A 22206-nucleotide genomic window follows, 5' to 3' on the forward strand; every position below is an offset into this window, starting at 1 on the left:
AACCCAGGGTCTTGAACGGACTGAACTTGGCCAGCGTGATGACGTAGCATGGACGCACGCTGGAGACGCAGCATTTTGTTTACCATCGTGACTTCCCTTTGTGGATGTGTAGGAGGAGCTAACTTACCCATTACTATTTTAATGTTTTTCTGAATTAAAGACCATTATATAGGCTAGTTAACTACTTGACTAGATTAAACACATTAACATATTAAACGAATATTTTAATATTAGTTCTCTACTGTTAAATGAAAGGATCTAATCGCTCGCCGGCGCGCGCACTGAGGCGTGGCTTGGTAGACAGTGCAGCACGCTGCAGTCTTTATCACAAAAACATGGAGAGGTCTGTGTTCAGTTAGCATCCGACTGATGCCGACTTCCTACAGCCTGGCTGTGAATACCTGATTTTACGCATAAGGTACCTTGTCTTTATTATTTTGAGAATTCTGTGTCTATTATAGGAGGCTTGCTGATTTCAGAATGTTAGCTTTGAGTGCCGGTTTCAGAGCTTGTTCCTCGCTAGCCGCGCTGATGCCTTCATCAGCATAGAACCGGCTGGGACCGGTTTAGATAACCGACTAGTGGGATACGAGCTAGTACGTGTAGTTTTCTGTTCTTTACACACGCGTTCAGTGTAACCTAAAATCGACACCTAATTGAAAATATTAGCGCTGAGATATTTTGGTATTGTTATTATTTAGATTTTAATCATTAGGAATAAAAAAACATTATTCAGCGCTAACTTAGTAGCACTGCTGTCTGAGCTCCGCAGTGTTGACCTTTCCGGCATCTAGCTCTTGTCTGGGTTATAAACTTATCTTTTTTTTTTTAAACTGGAAGTTTATTTTATATTATACATTAAAACACATCAGATTAGACACAGAATGTGTTACAGACTTTTAGCCGGCGTGGTGTGTACGCGTCTGTCAAAATCAGTGTACACATGTGTACACATTAAATAAACTGCACGCGCACACACACTTCAGGCTCTGTGTGTTTGTGTGTTGTTTAATTTGCAGGTGTTTCTGTTCGAACCTCAGCAGCAGCCATGGACTCTATTCAAGTGACGCTTACTGTTAGGGGAACTACATCGTTTGGTAAGTGAGATCCCAAGAAATCATGGTAGTAATGAAGTCATAAAATCTTTTTCTGCACACAATCGGAATTAATATGACCTCCGTTGTGAAGGGAGCAAAAATCATTTATTAGCTCTCCTTGATGACATTGACCTCATCCAAATCCTAAGTCTTTTTCAATAGAACTAAGTAGTTGCAACACTTAAAAAAAAAAAAAAAAAAAACTCAGCTGAGATGATACTGGCATGAAAAATTGGATATGTATTAGATCAGATTTCACCTAAGGGATGAAAACCCATGATGAGTACAAGAGGCTGGATTAGGGTTATCATGACTCACCTTACCAGGATTTCACCTAAAAATAGTGACGTGGAACCGTTTATGGGATCACTGTGAGCAAAGGGGTCAAATACAGTGGGTGTCAGGTGCCAGCTATATGATGTACAGTCATAGATGGACCCCTTGCAATGGATTCCGGCTGGCAGCTGATCGTTTTCTGTTACTGACAGGATGCCCGTGTCAGACCGTCATCAGTAGTCTATCGACGAACCTGGAAAAAATTGTGATTGGCGTAAATCTATCCGTAGATGTTCATAGTTTAATCTGGTAGTGAAGTAACCTTCCTACTATTTTTAGTTCTGTTTATATAACTTATTTAACACCAGTTATGTTCAACAGATGACCTTGTAAGAGCTCTGAGCCTGTACGGTGGAATGAATAATAGTACAGAGCCTCAGGTTAGAAGCTGTGTGTTTATACTCACACTAGAGTACATGTGGCAGAAAGTTGTTTAGCCTGCATTAAGATATAGCAAATTCAGTGGGAGTCAAAGAGATTTATGTCCTATATATTTAACTTAAAGGAATAGGTAGCAGTTGTGTGTCATGCTGATTAGGGTTGGATACCGTTCACATTTTTACTGGTACTGTAATTTGGTACCAGTTCCACCGTACAAGATTCTGAACTTCTTAACAAGCGTAAACCTCAAAAAACTTATATAAACTGTTCTTGCCATCTTACATACACTATATTGCCAAAAGTATTCGCTCACCCATCCAAATAATCAGAATCAGGTGTTCCAATCACTTCCATGGCCACAGGTGTATAAAATCAAGCACCTAGGCATGCAGACTGTTTTTACAAACATTTGTGAAAGAATGGGTCGCTCTCAGGAGCTCAGTGAATTCCAGCGTGGAACTGTGATAGGATGCCACCTGTGCAACAAATCCAGTCGTGAAATTTCCTCGCTCCTAAATATTCCACAGTCAACTGTCAGCTGTATTATAAGAACGTGGAAGTGTTTGGGAACGACAGCAACTCAGCCACGAAGTGGTAGGCCACGTAAACTGACGGAGCGGGGTCAGCGGATGCTGAGGCGCATAGTGCGAAGAGGTCGCCAACTTTCTGCAGAGTCAATCGCTACAGACCTCCAAACTTCATGTGGCCTTCAGATTAGCTCAAGAACAGTGCGCAGAGAGCTTCATGGAATGGGTTTCCATGGCCGAGCAGCTGCATCCAAGCCACACATCACTAAGTGCAATGCAAAACGTCGAATGCAGTGGTGTAAAGCACGCCGCCACTGGACTCTAGAGCAGTGGAGACGCGTTCTCTGGAGTGACGAATCGTGCTTCTCCATCTGGCAATCTGATGGACGAGTCTGGGTTTGGCGGTTGCCAGGAGAACGGTACTTGTCTGACTGCATTGTGCCAAGTGTAAAGTTTGGTGGAGGGGGGATTATGGTGTGGGGTTGTTCTTCAGGAGCTGGGCTTGGCCCCTTAGTTCCAGTGAAAGGAACTCTGAATGCTTCAGCATACCAAGACATTTTGGACAATTCCATGCTCCCAACTTTGTGGGAACAGTTTAGAGCTGGCCCCTTCCTCTTCCAACATGACTGTGCACCAGTGCACAAAGCAAGGTCCATAAAGACATGGATGACAGAGTCTGGTGTGGATGAACTTGACTGGCCTGCACAGAGTCCTGACCTCAACCCGATAGAACACCTTTGGGATGAATTAGAGCGGAGACTGAGAGCCAGGCCTTCTCGTCCAACATCAGTGTGTGACCTCACAAATGCGCTTCTGGAAGAATGGTCAAAAATTCCCATAAACACACTCCTAAACCTTGTGGACAGCCTTCCCAGAAGAGTTGAAGCTGTTATAGCTGCAAAGGGTGGACCGACGTCATATTGAACCCTATGGATTAGGAATGGGATGTCACTTAAGTTCATATGTGAGTCAAGGCAGGTGAGCGAATACTTTTGGCAATATAGTGTATCAGTGTAACCCTATCTATCGAATATCACACTATGTTTTAACTACATTCAAACTTTTGCCATAATATAGCCATTGAAGCTAACATGGCATTAAAAAAATCAATCAAATCAAATAAAAAAATTTGGTACCAGTACCCAATGGTATATTTTTCGATACTTCACAATCTATGTGATGTTTGTATACTGTAATATTTACCCATAACTAGTAGGCTACTACTAGTGGTTTCATACTAAGGTTTTGGACATCTCACATAACGTTAATGTTACAATTTGTTTAAAATAAATAGCACGGTACGAAATTTCGATCCGTTAACTCAGAGTGTTAACTGATGCTAGAAAAATGTTAATGGCAACCATCACAGTGAAAATGTCATTTTCTCCAACAACAACTTATCAAATTAGCTAGGATAATTAATTACCTGAATTACCAGGGGTTCAACTTCGGCAGGTGTGTTAGCTGCAGCTACTTTTGCTATTTTGCTACTGGAGATCAAGCTGCCAAATACAGCACACTCTTGAGCTTTTAAATACATTGCGTTTGATTAGGTGCTTCCTGAGGTTAGATGTGTTGCCATGGCTAATGCTGTTGTTACAGTGTAGTATTGCTAGCACAGTTACACTTAAAATGAGAAAAATCGATTAAATAGGAGAGCATTGTCAGACATAAGAGAGAACAACCATACAAAAGAGCTTCTTTTCTCACTAACAGTCATCCAGCAGTGTTAAATATTGAGGAAACCTGCATAGATTTAGTGGAGACAGAAAGACTTTGGGCAAGGGCAAAGGTGCAGGATGCCGCAGAGTCTAGATAGTGATCTGACAAGCACAATGGTATTTACAACCATATTAAGATGAAAGTTGAAGCTTTGGAACTTTATGACCGCTGGCACTACTGTCAGTAGTCAGACAGCACTGTGGGTAATGTAGGAAAATTATAACCAAAGTAAAATATGTTGATAAATGGTGTCTAATCTGAAAAGATAAATAATAGTAGTATATATATTTTCACATTTCTTAAGAACATAAATCATAGATAGATAGATAAAACTTGTCATTGCAAAGTGCAGGTAAATATGTAAATATATGTACATCAATAAATACGGCTATGTTAGTTAGTGTATATAGAAAAGTATGTGCATGTTGTATTTACAGCACATAATGCGTATAAAGAAAAATCTTAAAGGCCATTGAAAACCATGTTAAATTCCATCAGTTCTAATAATATAATCTGCAGCTCATTCTGTGTCTTTCTGTTCTTTAAGAATGCCACAATTCCAGTTTCAGTTCTGTAAAGATTACTGATTGTTTTTGTACCAGGTGAAGTGATAGCAGTAGTTGGAAGCTGTGAGACTCTGGGCTGTTGGTGTTATCAGAAAGCACTGCCTCTACAACACACAGAGGAGGATGGGTATGTTTTGTTGTTGTTGTTTTTTTCTCTCCAAGATTATGATCCAGCATTATACCTACCATGTCACTGTATGTCTTTTCCTCAGCAATCTTTGGAAAAAGACCATCACAGTTCCAAAGGGAGTAGAAATCAAGTATCGCTATTTTAAGGGGTTCTTCCTAGAATCAAAGGTGAGAAATTTTTCTAAACCACATTTGAGCAGTTGAAATACTCATTGCTAGACCTGTATTTTAGATTTCAACAAATGTTAAGCGTTTTCATTTTACAAGAGAGCTGTTTACTTAAGCATTTTAGTGTAAACTAAATATATTGATAGTTTTGATTATAATTTTTCTCTGTGAATGTCATTTTTTTTGTATGATTCAACAGTAATCTTTCATAAGCAAAACATATCAGTCTTGGTAGGAGGAGTGGTGTTACCAGGTTTCCTCATGCGTATTTACTTTCGGGGAGGCGATAATAGGCTCTTTATAGTTTGCTTTTATTGAAAAGGGTTGCATGAGTTTCATTTTGGCTTTTAGAGGCAGAACAGTTTGTTCATGCCTCCGACATACACATGCATGAAATTCAGTCTTTTTATTTTTGTTATACATGTCAGAATTGATAATTATGCATGATTATTCTTGCAGCCTCTGGATTGCTGCCAGCTATATAATAAACTTTTCAGTCATATTCTGCACTGAATTCCCAGTTAGTAAAGGTAATAATCCTAACGTAGAAGTGTTAGCTTTTCACCAAAATGTTGCTTGTGGGGATTTCTAGGCAAGGTTAAAGCTACAGGATGTAAGATTTGGTAATTTCACCCTTTCTGCTAGAATAATGAAATTTTAAGCTACTTGAGGAAGACTTTCGTAACATGGGAAGAATCTAAAGACTGTGACAGGCAGATAATACAGATTTACCTAATCTAGAGGTTTTTGGTATAGTAACATTGTACTTGGTTGTTAGTGGTTTGAGATGTAATCCAATCTGTAACATGAATTATCTGACATTATCGTTTTGACCAAGTGTTGTGAAAATAAAAACTTGCAAAATGTACCATAACAGAGTAGTATCTAAAAGTACAACCTCTTTCCCTTAACAAAGCTTGTCTTTTAGCTAGCATACTAACATTAGTGAGCTAGCTCAATAACATTGGCAGTTCTATGTTTGAGAATCCCAGACCTAGTGCCATGGTCCAAACATATTACTTTAAGATTACTGTACAGCATAAAGCGTGCTGGCCAACACTCATGAAAGACAAGGTCTGGTGTGAAGGAGGTATGATCTGTCAGTGCACTGTACATGCATGTCCATCTAGCGCTGTCTTATTGTCATTGTGAGATACCTAACTCCATATAGTTAAAAAGGAAAGACTTCTCTGCTTCAAGTCATACTGGACATTTGGTGGTCTTCTTTCAGACATGATTCATTAGGGTATACTTTGAGCAGGTGAACAATGTACACTACCAGTCAAACGTTTGGACACATTTTATTTCAATGTTTTTTGTTTAGGGATTTATTTTCTACATTCTAGAACAATACTGGAGATTTCAAAACTGTGAAATAACACACATGGACTTATGTAATCCATATGTAATGACAACAAAAAACAGTCAGTTGTTATTTTAAGACACGAAGGTCAGGTGTTCTGGAATAGTTCTTGCAAGAACAGTATTGTCAAGTGCATTTGCAAAACCCATCAAGCACCATGATGAAACTGGCTCACATGAAGACCATCCCAGGAAAGCAAGACCAAAACTTACCTCTGCTGCAGAGGAGAAGTTCATTTAGAGTCACCAGCCTCAGAAATCACCAATTAACAGCACCTCAGATTAGAGCCGTTATGAAGGCTTTACAGAGCATCAGTAGCAGACATATCTCAATATCAACTGTTCAAAGGACATTATTGTGTATTTCAGCCGCCTTCAGCATTGTTTTACAAGGTAGAAAGAAATAAACATCAGGAAAGACCATGGAACCGGAACTTTTGACTGGTAGTGTGTGTTCGAAATTTCTCACGAATCAAATTTGACCGCTCTGAATTCCTCTTAGTCTGTATTATAGGAGTCCCATGGCAAATTATAGAAGCTCAAGACAATCTCCCCGATTCAAAAATGCTATTGTTTTTATTTCGATGTAAGAAATCCTAGCTTTAAATGTTGGATCTGTCTTAAATAATCTTTCCATTCTAGCAGTCAGAGCAGTTTTTTTTTATTTCAGAATGGTAAGTATTATAGCGTGTAGATTTCTTCACTAAGGAAACAGTCTAATTGAGAAATGTCAAATCACTTGTGTAGCCTTGTAATGCCATGTATTTCTTTTGACTAATGAATCCACTTTTCAGATGTCAACCAACTGTGGCTGGGTGGCTGAGAAAGTGGTGACTATACCAGCTCAAGTTATTTGTTTTAGAGCATGACTTTGGTTGAGACCCAAGTCTGCTTGAATTTTAATTTTTCCCCCCAACATTCTTAACACCATGTTAAACATTGGAATTACAGAATGCAGGTGGTCCATGTCAAGTCATAGTCAATAATTGGGAGACCCATCAGCTGCCTCGTTCATTGAGTTCCTCAGGTATATAAATCCAGAATAGTGCACGGTTTGGTTCAGTGTTTCAGTAATTTGCAGGGTCCCTATTTTACTGGCCAACTTACAGCACATTTTCAAAACACACTGACCTAATGGCTTCACATCACTTGTCAACCCCTCTTTAGTTACTACATGGCTATTAACTTTAGCAATTCAACATCTTTAGTTTTTTTTTTTATCAGTTTATCATCTAAAATTCTCTTTTTGATAAGAGTTAATAAGGCCTTATTTTTTGCTCTGTGTTTTCTTTGTTTACAAAATATTCTACCTTAGGTAGGCTCATACTGTTGTTCTTTAAGGTTTAGAAGGCTTGTTTATTGTTTGTGCCATGGGGTGTTGTCCAGTGCTAATGACCCGCACATTGTAATTCCCTTGATCTGTTTATTAACACACTCTGCCTTAGAGCATTATGAAACATGCCTTTAGGATAATTCTTTTCATACAGGAAGATTAATTTGTAAATTCCCCATCATGTACTTACAGCATAAACACTTAACACAATAAACTAGATTATATTTCATGTCATGCTTATATAAAATAGTCAACTACAAATATTTGGAGGTATTTCTGGTGCAGAGCATTCAAGGTTTACTCAGAGTTTACAGATTTTATAGTCATTTAAATCATTTTATTGCTATATTTGAATTGAAAAACTGAATTTATCAATAAACAATAATTCACAATCATTAAAATTAAAAATTGTCTTCAGTATGTACTATTGCTCTGCCCTAGAGATTCCTCTTTTGTAGATGTGCAGTGAAGGCAGTTGTAGATTATACCAACACCAGTTTTGTTTTTACAGAATCGGACAGTGAACATGACGATGGCCAGTTCGGATTCTATAGTAAGTTGTATATAATTTGAATACCCTAAGCTGCATGACTGAGGTTGTTCCAGCATGGTGCTAAAATGAGGTGTTACCATGCAGATGGTGTTGAATGTGTAGACTCTGGATGGTTGACATGTCAGACAGAAATCCGTCTACGTCTCCATTACTCTGTTAAGCCACCAGTGTCCATTACTAAGAAGAAATACAAGACATCTCGCTTCAGGTACTGTTTGCTTGTAGACAGTATTTATTGATTGATTGATCGAGGTAGAATTTTATAGAACTTGAAGTTTATTTTATGCTTTAGATTAAAATTGATGCTGGAAGGTATTGAAGAGGAGGAGGATGAGGAGAGCCCTTCATCCTGGCACAAGATGACTACCACACTAGAGATTGGTATGATCAGTGATGGTGGCTACAAATCTCGTCACTCCCAGCCTGAATGTGGCTACGCCCTGGAGCCAGCAAAGTGGACTGAGTACAGTATTCACACTATGGAACCTGATAACCTGGAGCTTGTGTTCGAGTTCTTTGAGGTATGATTTATTGATTAATGGGCCTCTCATAAATCCTGACTTATAAACTTTTCAAAGCCACTGTTACTTCCACCTTTTTTTTAGCTGCATCTCTCCTTTCTGTCTCGTTCATTTGAATGGAATTATCTGGAAAAATTATTTATATATAATTATCTTTTAAATTAATTTATCAAAAAAAGCTCATATATTGTGGGAAGCAATTTAATAAGTTGTTTACTTAAAACAAGGAGTGGTGGCATTGCTCCAGATCTTGTATGATTCAGTGTTTCTCATATGTTTATCCTTTAGGAGGACCTAAGTGAAAAAGTCGTTCAGGGTGATGTCCACCCAGGACACGTTGGCACCGCTTGCCTCTTATCTTCTTCCTTTCTGGAAAGCGGCAAAGATATTGGAGTGGTTACCCTCCCAATCATGAGTAGAAGTTCTAGGCAGACTATTGGCAAAGTCAGAGGTATGCGTTTAAATGATAACGGCATTAGCATGGTATTAGAATAAAACGAAGCTTCGGAGCATGATCTGTTTGAACATAGTTTATAGATGAGGAGGTGAGAGAGCTGTGCTGCCTAAAGAATCAAAGTGTCGCTCTTCTTAGGGAGAGATGAAATGGGCGATAAATCTCACTGGTCTTACTGGCACTGCTGTCAGATGGTTGTAGAATGGCATTGTGGGTAATGTAGGAAGCTGTTAACCAGAGTGAAAACAGCAGTATATGGAACAAAAAATAAAGAAAAGCCAGTTCAGAAGTTCATTTATGTTTGTTTTATATGCTTTAGATTTTCATTAAACATAAATGTATGTAAAGATTACAATTTAATAATTAATATGCCAGTCATCTAGGGTGTATTATTTACTCTATTTTGGTATATTATTGGTCTTTGTTGCATATCATAGCAGTTAGTTCATTAATTAATTAATTAATTAATTGTTCTAGGCCATATAGAACAGAAGTGTGTGTGTGTGTGTTTTTCAATGACCTTGAGAAGCACTGTCCTTTTTTGAGATGATCCCTTCCATTCGTCTGTTTTCCCATCATATGTCATATGTTGACTCTCATATTTATTATATATAATTTACTACAACTTTGTCCTTCCGAGACATTTGTTTATGTCAATATGGTAAAGTACTGATATGTAAATATGTAAAGGTATGGGCAGTACACATAAATGGAAACTCACTGTTTAGGTGTAGCTACATTTGAAAGACTAGTGGAGGTTTTAACTTCGGTCATGTTGTGTGATTTCCAGTGGACTACCTGGTTATTCGGCCCATCGCAGACTTTAAGTGTGACATGAGCCACTGCTACACTAAGTACTGGCGGAAGAGGAGTGCTCTGGATGTGGGCCACAGAGGAGCAGGGAGCACACATGCTGCCAAGTAAGCACAAACATGTTCTCAGGCTGAAACCCATTCTGAGCCGAGCATTCTCAAGGGAGCCTTAGTTTTCCTTGTTCTTTATGTGCACACGAGTGAACATTGAACATACAAGTTCATACAAGTAAATTTAGTTTCTTGAAGCAAGGAAAAGAGACGTATCTTACATTTGCATCAGGTTGATTAAACCTGTAGCAAGGGGTCATTGACAGGAAAACATGGAGCACAGTAATATGTCTATATGGAACAAATGTTCTATTTTATTATCTTGGTTCTGAGTGTTTTCTGTAAACTCAAGCTTGATTTTAGCAGCTGACAGTTTTTAATGGAAGCTAATGTTGATTGAGCAACAGGGTTTTTGTCTGTCAGTGAACATATTTCACAAAATGTACTTTTTTATTATTGCTTAATGCCTGTGTTGTAACCCACCATCCATCCAAACTGAAATGTGGTTCTGAACTATCATTTGATGTTTTTTGTTTGTATATACTTTATATTTCCTATCTCCGTTGCAGACATCACAAGATCAGGGAAAACACAATTGCCTCATTTCTAAGTGCTGCTAATCATGTAAGGGACCATTACCATATTTTATTTAATTGGTGTTTACTTCTAAGATAACTCTCAAAATATCATTGTCTACATTTGTAGGGTGCTGCCTACGTGGAGTTTGATGTGCATCTGTCCAAGGACTTGGTTCCAATTGTGTACCATGATCTTACATGCTGTATCTCCACTAAGAAGGTGACAAACTTGACCTTGTTCAAATCGTAACATCCATAATCTAATCTCTGTTTACTGCATTCACTAACAGAATGACAGAAGGTTAACTACCCTTTAACCCTAAGTTTATCTGCATGTGTTTTCTGCATGATGCACTGCTTTTTCTAGCTACTGCGGTGTACTAAAACCAAGTCACTGACATGCTCAAACATTTCTTCCACAGAAAAATGACAAAAATTCCATGGTGTTGTTTGAAGTACCTGTGAAAGATCTAACCTTTGACCAGCTTCAGCTTCTTAAAGTAAATATTCCCTTAAAACTGAATTTCTTTGTCCATAATGTTAAATGTCATCTCATATCATATATCATATATATATATATCATATTAAAATCCAAACCTCTTTGTATGTATTTTGCTTCTGTGAATAATGCACAGAAGATAATATTGAATGCTCTTTCTGTTTTTGTTTTTTTTTAACAGCTTGCCCACTCTACAGCTATGAAGGCGCATGATCACAAAGGTATATCCCATCCTTAAGGCGGAGCAATACTTCTTCTTTGAATAGGCTTGTGCGATGTAACAGCTTTATCATCTCTACATAACATTATCAAGTTATGTTTGAAAACGCGTTAAAAGAGCTGTATTTTTCTTTCAGTATTTTTTTCAAGGTAAATGAAGAATGTTTTGAATTCATTAATGTGAAATAAAATACATCATTGTATGTGCAGCATATGTAACAGTAGACAAGATGAAATAAGGAATGCCAGATTTAAATGCGGCAAAATGTCAGATTTAGTATCACTTTCCAAATACTTTTTAAAAATAGAAAGTGGTTAAATATACTGTTTTTATTATTATTGTTGTTGTTATTATTATCATGCATTTTATTTATTTATTTATTTATTTATTTATTTATTGGTTTGGTTGTCTGAGCATAAACCAGCTTTCAGTGAATGCTGATCTGTTGGGGCAGGGAAGTGCGTCCACTTGTGTACCTGGAAAGTTTATCGAGGGCTCCAGATAATATAATTGTTAATAATAATAATATTATTATAGTGTAATAATGATATTGTTATTACACTATAATAATATTTTTATTATTAACAATTATATTATCTGGAGCCTTTGATAAAATATCATTAACAGTGGTATCGCATATAATATTTAATATTATGAACAGTTTTACGGCATCCACTACTTATAATACTTATTATGCATGCCTATACACTACTGCTCAAAAGTTTGGGATCACTTGCATATTTCAGCTTGATTTCAGCTATGGAGGAAGACTCAATCAGCCAATCCATTTTGTCGGAGATGCTCCAGGAAGCATGGGGTGAAATCTCATCAGATTATCTTGAAAAATTGATAGCTCGAATGCCCAGGCTGTAATTGCTGTAAAAGGTGTTTTTTTGTTTGTTTTTTTGATGAAGGCAAAGTTTGAGGAAAACATTCATAATTTCCATCAAAATCATTATTTCTAACTCTGACATATCGGCATGTCCTGTTCTTTTGCTATATTTTCTATTCAGACTAATTTCGTGTGTGTTTCCTTGGAAAACAATACAATTTTTGAGTGATCCCAAACTTTTGAGCGGTAGTGTATGTTACATGCATGTATGATGGCAGACACCTGTGCCACTGCTTGTTTCTGGCACACTCGTTTTTGCAGATGTAATAATATAAACTATGCCTGACTATTGCGCCTTAAGTATTAAACTTGAATACATTTGCCTTGTTTTTGCCAGCAATGTAAGAGAAATCTCCAAGCAGATGTGACTAATTTGACCATTCTTATTAAGATTTACAGGATGAGGAGGAATATATAGATGAACACCAGCCATTTCCTTCACTTTCTCAGGTATTCACACAAACATGATCAAGATCATGATTTTCCCTTCCCAGAAACATTGTATGAAACCTTTTAAACAATGTTTCTCTGCAGATTTTCCAGACTGTTCCAGAAAATGTAGGATTTAATATTGAGCTGAAGTGGATATCCCAGATGAAGGTTAGCATTCACATGTGTGTGTGTGTGTGTGTGTGTGTGTTAATATCATTTAAAGGATGATGCATATCATTTCCTTGATTTTATACCTTCCGGTACTAGGATGGCTCCTGGGATGGAAACTTGTCCACTTACTTCAACATGAACCAGTTCCTGGATATCATCCTCACCTGTGTGCTCCAGAATGCTGGAAAGAGAAGAATTGTCTTCTCTTGTTTCGACCCTGATGTGTGTGCAATGTAAGAACATTCAGTAATATATTTATTTACTTTTTTTTTTATAGCACTTTTAACAAAGAGCATTGTCTCAAAGCAGCTTTTACATAAGAAACAACATAAGAAAACAACAAATATATAAACAGACAAACAGTCCTAGATGTTATCCCAAGTGAGCAAGCCTGCGGTGACTGAGGCGACTGTGGCAAGGAAAAACTCCCTTAGATGGTATGAGGAAGAAACCTTGAGAGGAACTCAAAAGGGAACCCATCCTCATTTGGGTGACAGCGGAGAGTGTGATTATATTGTGCATTTATGTGTAGTCAATTGTGTGATGCCGATACAGCATGTGTAGAATATTATGTTAAATATAAAATTAAATATTAAATTAATAAGGAGGTTGTTGTCGTCCACATAAGGTTGACAGCGTTGTTTTGAATACCCCAATCCTCACAAAGCAGAACCCGGCTGGAGCTGGTCCGTCTCCGGATGCCACTGGAGCCGGCACAGTCTCTGTATGCCTTGGGATGGGTAGAAGAAGGCAAACAGAATTAGTGTAGCTGCTGTTCATAATATTAGCAGCACTAGATGATAATGTGCATTTAATCAGATGTACTGGAGCACAAGGTTATGGGATGTGTTAAATGTATGCCAGACTAAAGAGATATGTCTTTAGTCTATGTTTAAACTGGGAGACTGTGTCTGAGCCCCGAACACTGTCAGAAAGACTATTCCAAAGTTTAGGAGCTAAATACGAAAACGCTCTACCCCCTTTTGTGGACTTTGATATTCTGGGAACTACCAGAAGTCTGGAGTTTTGTGATCTTAAAGAGGGTGGTGGATTGTAACATGTTAGAAGACTGGCTAGATATGTGGGAGCTAAACCATTTAGAGCCTTGAATGTAGCAGTGCTAATTTATAGTCAATTCTAAGTTTAACAGGTAGCCAGTGCAGGGATGATAATATTGGGGTTATATGATCATATTTTCTTGATCTGGTAAGAACTCTGGCGGCTGCATTCTGGACTAACTGTAGCTTGTTTATTGAAGATGCAGGACAACCACCTAGTAATGCATTACAATAGTCCAGTCTGGAGGTCATGAATGCATGAACTAACTTTTCTGCATCAGATACAGATAAAATGTTCCTAAGCTTGGCAATATTTCTAAGATGGAAGAAGGCTGTTTTTGTAATATTGGAAATATGATTTTTAAAGGACAAGTTGCTGTCTAATATTACGCCCAGGTCTTTCACTGTTGAGCTAGTAGTAATAGTACATCCTTCTAAATGCTAAAACGGAAGGTTTGAAATAGGTCTGTAATTTGATATTTCATTAGGGTCTAGTTTCGGTTTCTTAAGAAGAGGGTTAATAACTGCTAACTTGAGAGATTTTGGGACATGACCTAGATATAACGAGGAGTTAATAATATTGAGAAGCTAGTTGGAATTGGATCTAACAAACATGTTGATTTAGCTGTGGTGTTAAGTTTAAATAGCTCTTCCTGCCCTATACTTGTAAAGCATTGTAGCTTTAAATGTGGAGCTTTAGGCTGGTCTAGATCACCGGATGCTGTCAAAGGTTGAACATCCATTATTTTGTTCCTAATACTGTCAATTTTTTCAGTGAAGAAATTCATAAAGTCCTCACTACTAAACTGTGCTGAAATACTCTCTCCAGAAATCTGATGTTTTGTTAGTCTAGCCACTGTACTGAATAAGAATCTGGGATTGTTTTGGTTTATTTCTATCAGTTTGCTCAGATGCTCAGCCCTATCAGCTTTTAGAGCCTGTGTATAGCTAGAGAAACTGTCTTTAGTAAATTAGTCTTTAGTCGCAATCCTAAAAACTTCTAATTTGGTTTTTCTGCACTTTCGCTCGAGGTTACGGGTTGCTCTCTTGAGGGAGTGAGTATGACTATCGTACCATGGTGCAGGTGTTTTATCTCTGACCTTTTTTAGTCGGATGGGGGCAACAGTGTCTAGTATGCTGGTGAAAATAGTGCCTATGCTGTTAGTTACTTCATCTAAATTATCTGCATTTAGGGGTCTAGTAAGAAGTTGAGACAGATCTGGCAGATTGCTTGTAAATCTGTCTTTAGTGGTCGGAGTTATAGTCCTACCAAATTGATAACGTGGAGAGACGTGTCTAATATGTTCTACAGGTAGAGTATACACTAAGAGGTGATGGTCTGTGATATCATTGCCTCGAGGTAGAACCGCAATATCAGTAACATCAGTCCCATATGATACACTAGACTTAGTTATATGATTAAAACGATGAGTTGGTCTATTAATGTTTTGTTTAACCCCAAAGGAATTTAGTAAATCTATAAATGCGAGTCCTAACGCAATGTTAGCATCGTCTACATGAATGTTAAAGTCTCCTACAATTAAAACTTTGTCAAAACTGATCAAAAGATCTGAGAGTAAATGTGCAAACTCATTAAGAAAATCAGTGTAGGGCCCCGGGGGTCTATACACGGTGGCCAGAGCAAGATATAGTAGGGATTTTTTATGTCAGTGAGTGCAACATTAAAGATAAGCACTTCAAATGAGCTAAACCTGGGTCCTGTTTTCTGAGTAACAGTAAGAGAATTGTTACAGATGGTTGCGACACCACCACCACGACCAGTCTGACGGGGCTCATGCTTATATGAATATCCTGACGGAGTAGACTCATTCAGACCAATGTATTCATTTGGTCTAATCCAGGTTTCGGTGAGACAAAGTGCGTCGAAACTATAATCTAAGATCATTTCATTGACAATAATTGTTTTCGGTGCAAGGGATCTTGTTGAGATGTTGAGAAGCCCAAACTTAAGAAATTGTTTTTCTTTACCTATTTGGCCTTTGTCAGGTTTAATTGTGATTAGATTATTTCAGGAGCTATTAACGAATTTATCCTTTGATCTCACTAATTGGGGAACAGACACAGTTTCTATAGGACGAGCTATGTGTGAACTTGTATTAGTCTGGCAAGTTGGACAGTAGCTATTATAATTGTGATCTGAGGTATGACTTACCAGTCAGATGGTGCGCAGTGTCCTGGAGATGTTGTCCGAGAGGACTGCCGCTCCAACTCTGCTTAGGTGCAGGCCATCGGAACAGTAGAGCCTAGGACGCTCCCAGAAAACATACCAGTTATCAACAAAGGGTAATTTCTGGTCTTGACGCCAAGACTGTAACCATTCATTAAAAGCAACAATGTAAGTATGTGTTTATTGTAGAGCAACTACATCTGAGTCAACTGTGTAAAAATATAATGAATAAAACCGTGCATATTAAACTAAATTGATGCAAATGAAACATCTTGCGTGTTGTGTTTTAGGGTGCGCCGGAAGCAGAACAAGTATCCCATCCTGTTTCTGACACAGGGTGTGTCAGAGGTCTACCCTCAGTTAATGGATATTCGCTGTCAGACCACACAGATTGCTATGAGCTTTGCTCAGAGTGAGAACATACTGGTGAGTGCAGCAAGATGTCTTACCTTTTGTGCCATTGGTATTGTAACACATTTCTACATGTTCTGTTATCCATTTGCAGTGCATATTGCAGTTTATTCTCAAAATATATTTGCAAATATATATATGAGCTGTCGTGTGGCCTGTTTTGTAAGATTACTTTCTTGTATAAAAGGAACTTGTCCTTGTTCTGGTTCATAGGGTATCAGTGCTCACACTGAGGATCTGCTGCGCAACATGGACTGTATTACAGAGGCCCAGTCTAAAGGCCTGGTGGTCTTTTGCTGGGGAGATGACAACAATAACCATGAGAACAGGAGGATACTCAGGGAGAAAGGCATTGATGGCCTCATTTATGACAGGTTTTATGATATTTTTTGTCATTGTATAATCATGATCATTTAAGGAACTGCAGCTTGTTGAGGTCACTGAGTACATTTCTGTGTGCATTTCTGCCGGCAACTCTGTAAAGGTCCTAGTGACGAATCTTGCTTAACTTGAAATATCCCATGTGTATGCATTTTCTGCTTCACTTCCTTGTTTCTCTTGTCCCTGGTTCTTAGAATCACTGTTCTATCTGTACATTATTATCTATAGTACAACATTATCTACATTTGATGTAGAGATTTGAGATATCAGCTGACAAATGTATTTGTAGTATTTGCTGATTCATTCGATTATTAGGTCATGTGCATGTGGTAACCTTTCTACCTTTCCTTAATACTGACTTTCAGGTCACGTATAATAGTAATTGTGCTATGGCTTAATTTTTAGTTAAGTTCCACTTTCTGGTGTTCAGATCACTGCACTGAATTTATATTCATATTATTACTAATTAGTCCAATTACTACTCCAGCCTGTTAGCACGTTTTTCTCATTTTCTCTTGATCGCCTTATTCTCTGAACCTTTTAAAGTCTCTGTGCTATTATCTCTCCTTTGTCTTTTAGAATTTCTGAAAGCTTGGTGCCAAATATCAGTGTTTCAGCTTCCTCTGATGCCAGTAATGTCTACCAGCGTCTTGGTTGTGTTTGGTTTAGTTTTTGGCCTTTCTGGTTGCTGCCTGGAAAAAAAAACTGTTCATTGAAGAGCACAGTTGCCATGATGTGCTATTTTCTGGCAGTGATGTCTGAGGCTGTTTGTGTCACTAATTAGGCCTATAGTGAAATTGCTAGAGGTTACGTTACATGTTCAGCTGCCTCTGCATCATTTTGAGAAGTATCCTAACTTTTTATTTAGGTCACTTTGTGTGCTTTTATACAAGTTTTAATACAAAAGCATTGCATTTCTTCCATACACAGTGGGTTTCAGTTTTGGCCAAATGTTCAGTGCATGTGTTCACTAATCTCGGTATCCTCAGTAGCTGATTTTGTTAGGAATGAATGGCTGCTTTGGCTCTCAGTCCAGCATGGCATAGAGACTTGCTTTGTATAGCTATAAGCTGTATTATTAATTAAAATAGCTTATAGATGAATGTTGCCTTACCATTAATACTTAAGGAATAACACACAACACACTATGTGGTTATCCAGAAATGATTCTGTTTGTGTTGATGTGGTACAGCCCAACATGAAGTAAAGTCAGGTGTCACATTTAGTTGACATGAAGTTTATAACACATTCCGAACTTGTGTAAGAAAGGCATAACAACTGATTACGTCCCAGTGGAGTTCATTATACAGCTCTTTGTTACTTGTATGAACTTGACCTCAGCTTGATGAAAACTGCCTTGCTTTGCCTAAGATCTTCTGGAATAAATTAGCACTTCAGCCCATTATACAAAAATAATCGATGTAAGGGTGGATGTGATGTGGTGTGTCTCACCACATCTGTTGTGAGGGCTGTTACATATTTGTTACGTTTTTGGCTGTTACGTATTTGAACTGCATTATTGACCTATAACCACATGGGTGGAGTGTGTCATTCCACTTAAACCACAGCATTTTGCCAGCTGTTACAACATGTAATGTATAAATGAACGATGTGTCACACATTTTAATGGTTTATTGTTAGATTTCATACTGCGGACCATCCACAAGACAAATTAGCTCTCTGTCTCTCCCTAAAAAATAGCCTGCCCGTGTACCAAGAAACCAGCGACTGATGCTTGAATGTTCAGTAAATTTCTCTTAACAAAAACTTCACCACATGAACATTTGCATGATTTTTAAATGACACTTTAAAATAAAAAAATCTGTTTATTATTAGTATTAGATTATGTGAAGTGTCCTGTGTACAAGTCCCTGTGAATAAGCAGTTTCTATAGAAATAGTAACATATTAAATGTGCATATTATTATAAATCTGTCACTCCTGTTATAGAAGGAAATACTTTATTATGCAAACCCTGTTATGCAAAAGTAATGCGCATATTTCTTCAATTCAGTTTTGAGAAATCAACCACGCTGTGGTATTGCTGCCATTAATAATACCGCTTGGTGTGTTCTGTCAACTTCTACTACTTATAAACCACTGATTATTTACATAAGCATCACATTTATACATACTACCATATGAAGCATAGCTTTAGGCATTGTGATTTTTTATTTCAGCATGGGCTTGAGTTCTTTACAATGTAATAATTATGATTTGTTATTATATAACATGTTTCACTCAATTCTGCTGGATTTGTTGTCATGATTAGAAATGAGGAAAGGAGAGTTAACATGATTCTGTTCTTCTTACAGCCTTGTTTTATAGCACTGTTTCTTGTCTTTTATTCCCCAGAATCTGTGATGACCAGAGTGAGCAGCCCAACATCTTTAAAGTAGAAGAAAAAGTGTCTATAAAAGAGGTGATTCCTGAGGAGACGCTGAAGAGCTGTGCCTGCTCCACGTATAGTATTTCCTGCTCAGCTGTGTCGTGCTCAGGTGAGGTTCGAGCCGGTAGCGGCGAGTCAGACTCGGGCCTCAGCTAATCTTGAACTCCCCAGTCTCTAGCCTTTTATAGCAAAGTAAACATCACACACACATGGACTTTCTCCTTGGGTGGTTTTCACCTACACAATGTTTTTGCCAAATGATGACTGATTTAAATGGTATATACGTGATCACTAGATAAAAATGTAATGATATTAAAGAAAAGTATACTTCAAGCCTCCTCATGGGCATTCCTGATGTATTCAATGTGTTGTAAATGTTAATACTTTTATATTTTATATACATACATATATACATATATGTGTATATATAAACATGTATGTATGTTTACGTGTTTGTGTGTGTATGTGTGTATATATATATATATATATATATATATATATATATATATATATATATATATATATATATACATATATATACACATACACTCATGGTAGCATCAAGCATCGTTCTACAATTTTTTTATGATCTCTGTAATGGTTACATAGTTAGTGGTTTCATTCTCATTAAGCTATTCCATTCCTCACTATACTTTAAATATTAAACATTGTTTACTGGAACATGTATGTATTTCAACACCATCAAATCATAACCTGCAGAGTGTCGCTTTTTAATCTCGTAAAGTTTACTAAAACTCTGTCTTTTATCATATTGAAGACTTTGTTTTATTAAACTACATTATTATGTGCTAAATATATAGCATAATACATTGAATAAACCTAATCAGACATTTGTGATCAGAAAAGTACCTAAGTAAAAATCTATATTGAAGAATGCTGAAGATATTAATGCACAAAACATGTAAATGGCCTGATGTAAAGTAACCTTATGTTTAAGAGTCACTTAAACTAAAAGTAAACATTGTGCTGCACTACAGTTTGAAGTATTTGATAAAGCGCTGTGTACTGTGATTCGTATACACCTGAACACTGCTGCTGTAAATTTCTGTCTGCTGAATGTTAGCATGGATGTGTCTCTCTGTTGAAAGTGTTCTGTTCAAGTAGGGACCTTAATACTTCTCCCACTTTGCATGGCGATGGGGCTGTGCTCCATGTGCTCCACTGAGCAAACCACTGAGCTCACTCGGATGAATGCATTGGATAATTCATTTCGTGGCCCAGAAGCTTTGAAATTAATACAGAAACAACTGAAAATAAAGTTATTTAAGTAAACTGATTTCTTTGTGTTTGTGGTGTTTAGTGCCAATAGAAATGTCTTACTGGTAGGGGCATTATAGTTATTTTTTTGTTTGCTAATGTGCAAGTTTAGTTTCTTCTCCACATGTACTTCAGAAGATTAACTTACATTCTACAGAAACCTACAGAAATACATCAAATTGTAATTGTGGGTTTGTGTTTATACAATTTCCAATTTCAAAGTATTTTACACATACAGAATATAACTTTGCTTTAAAACTCTCCACAGTTCCTGCAGTGTGTGTGTGTGTGTATGTTGATGTTTTCATAGGGTCTTTGTGCACAAAGTGAAAAAGAACCTATCCAACAACTGTTTATTTGCTGGAGTGAGTGTGGGCGTTGGGAAAAACAAAAAGCGTTTCAGGAACATGATAAGATCCCTTTGTGTGTGTTTGTGTTTGATCTGCAGGAACAACCATATTGTTCTCTCTCTCTTTTTTCTAGATTGTTTTCATTTCCAGCATTAATCCCTAACATCAGAGGCCTAATTATTGCTTTGTACTTCTGGGTATCCTTGTTTACGTGATATGATTTTGTTTGAGATTAGTTGTAGTCAGCAGTTCAGGCCCAGCTTAGCAACAGACTTGTCATGAGAAACAATATACACTATATTGCCAAAGGTTTTGGGACACCCTTTAAAATCATTGAATTTAAGTGTTGTTTTTCAGGGGTTGGGCTTGAAAAGAACTCTTCAGCTTCATACCAAGACATTTTGGGCAATTTCCTGCTTTCAAATTTGTGGGAACAGTTTGGGAATGGCTCCTTCCTGTTTCAACAAGACTGCACACCAGTGCACAAAGCAAGGTTTATAAAGACATGGATGAGCAAGTTTGGTGTGAAGGAACTTGAGTCCTGACCTCAACCTGACAGAACATCTTTGGGATGAATTAGAGCGGAGACTGTGAGACAGGCTAAAACTGGGACATCTGCCTTTACATGCACATGAATGTAATATGGAGTTAGCCCACCCTTTGCAGCTATAACAGCTTCAACTTTTCTGGGAAGGCTTTCCACAAGGTTTAGGAGTGTGTTTATGGGAATTTTGACCATTCCTCTAGAAGCGCATTTGTGAGGTCAGGTGCGGACGTTGGACGAGAAGGTCCAGCTCGCAGTCTCTGCTCTAATTTAGTGATGATTCCAAAGATATTCTTTCAGGTTGAGGTCAGCACTCTGTGACGTTCCTCCACACCAAACTCACTCATTCATGGACCTTGCATTGTTCACTAGTGTGCAGTCATGTTGGAACAGGAAGGGGTCATCCCCAAACTGTCCCCACAAAGTTGGGAGCATAAAATTGTCCAAAATGTCTTGGCATGCTGAAGCATTAAGAGTTCCTTTCACTGGAACTAAGGGGCCGAGCCCAACCCCCGAAAAACAACACCTGGATTCAATGATTTAGAGGGGTGTCCCAAAACTTTTGGCGATGTAGTGTATATTGCCATCTGCTGGCAACAACGCCAGTGCACCTTGTTTGTTTGTTTACATATTTACTGTATTATTTATTACGGTCATATTCCAGTTCCTGTACGGTGTACGCAATCCCTACATGGGAGAATAAGAATACATCCTTTATATGATGTGGAAAAAGGTGCCTAAATTAACACTAAATATTATATCCTTGACTAAAACTAGGGTATTTGAACGTTTGCTTGCTCTTAT

General features: G+C 37.7%; 1 protein-coding gene across 3 annotated transcripts; it reads left to right on the plus strand.

The window, feature by feature from the left end:
• The first annotated feature begins 103 nt into the window (after positions 1–103).
• On the plus strand, positions 104–20527 carry gpcpd1 (glycerophosphocholine phosphodiesterase 1). Of its 3 annotated transcripts, XM_058378714.1 has the most exons (21): positions 111–418; positions 1020–1097; positions 4666–4756; positions 4842–4926; positions 7083–7118; positions 7240–7315; positions 8133–8174; positions 8259–8382; positions 8467–8695; positions 8984–9146; positions 9940–10069; positions 10582–10636; positions 10718–10810; positions 11013–11090; positions 11271–11310; positions 12593–12651; positions 12736–12801; positions 12901–13037; positions 16341–16476; positions 16675–16835; positions 19197–20527. In XM_058378714.1, exons 2-21 carry the CDS (start codon positions 1049–1051, stop codon positions 19384–19386), a joined length of 2040 nt encoding a protein of 679 aa, XP_058234697.1. In that variant the 5' UTR covers positions 111–418; positions 1020–1048; the 3' UTR covers positions 19387–20527. The 3 variants fall into 3 exon arrangements, with proteins under 3 accessions (XP_058234699.1, XP_058234697.1, XP_058234698.1); XM_058378715.1 differs by lacking the exon at positions 7083–7118 and having other exon boundaries at positions 112–418; XM_058378716.1 differs by lacking the exons at positions 16341–16476; positions 16675–16835; positions 19197–20527 and adding an exon at positions 16039–16211 and having other exon boundaries at positions 104–418.
• The last annotated feature ends 1679 nt before the right edge of the window (positions 20528–22206 follow it).

The sequence above is a fragment of the Hemibagrus wyckioides genome, linkage group LG25 (genome assembly GCF_019097595.1).
Source record: "Hemibagrus wyckioides isolate EC202008001 linkage group LG25, SWU_Hwy_1.0, whole genome shotgun sequence".
Classification (NCBI taxonomy): domain Eukaryota; kingdom Metazoa; phylum Chordata; class Actinopteri; order Siluriformes; family Bagridae; genus Hemibagrus; species Hemibagrus wyckioides.

Excerpts from the sequence above, each read along its gene's own strand:
- gpcpd1 (XM_058378714.1), top strand. The coding sequence starts at position 1,049 with ATGGACTCTATTCAAGTGACGCTTACTGTTAGGGGAACTACATCGTTT. Across the intron at positions 4,757-4,841 it reads CAACACACAGAGGAGGATGG|CAATCTTTGGAAAAAGACCA; the intron begins GTATGTTTTGTT and ends TCTTTTCCTCAG. Across the intron at positions 8,696-8,983 it reads TTGTGTTCGAGTTCTTTGAG|GAGGACCTAAGTGAAAAAGT; the intron begins GTATGATTTATT and ends TTTATCCTTTAG.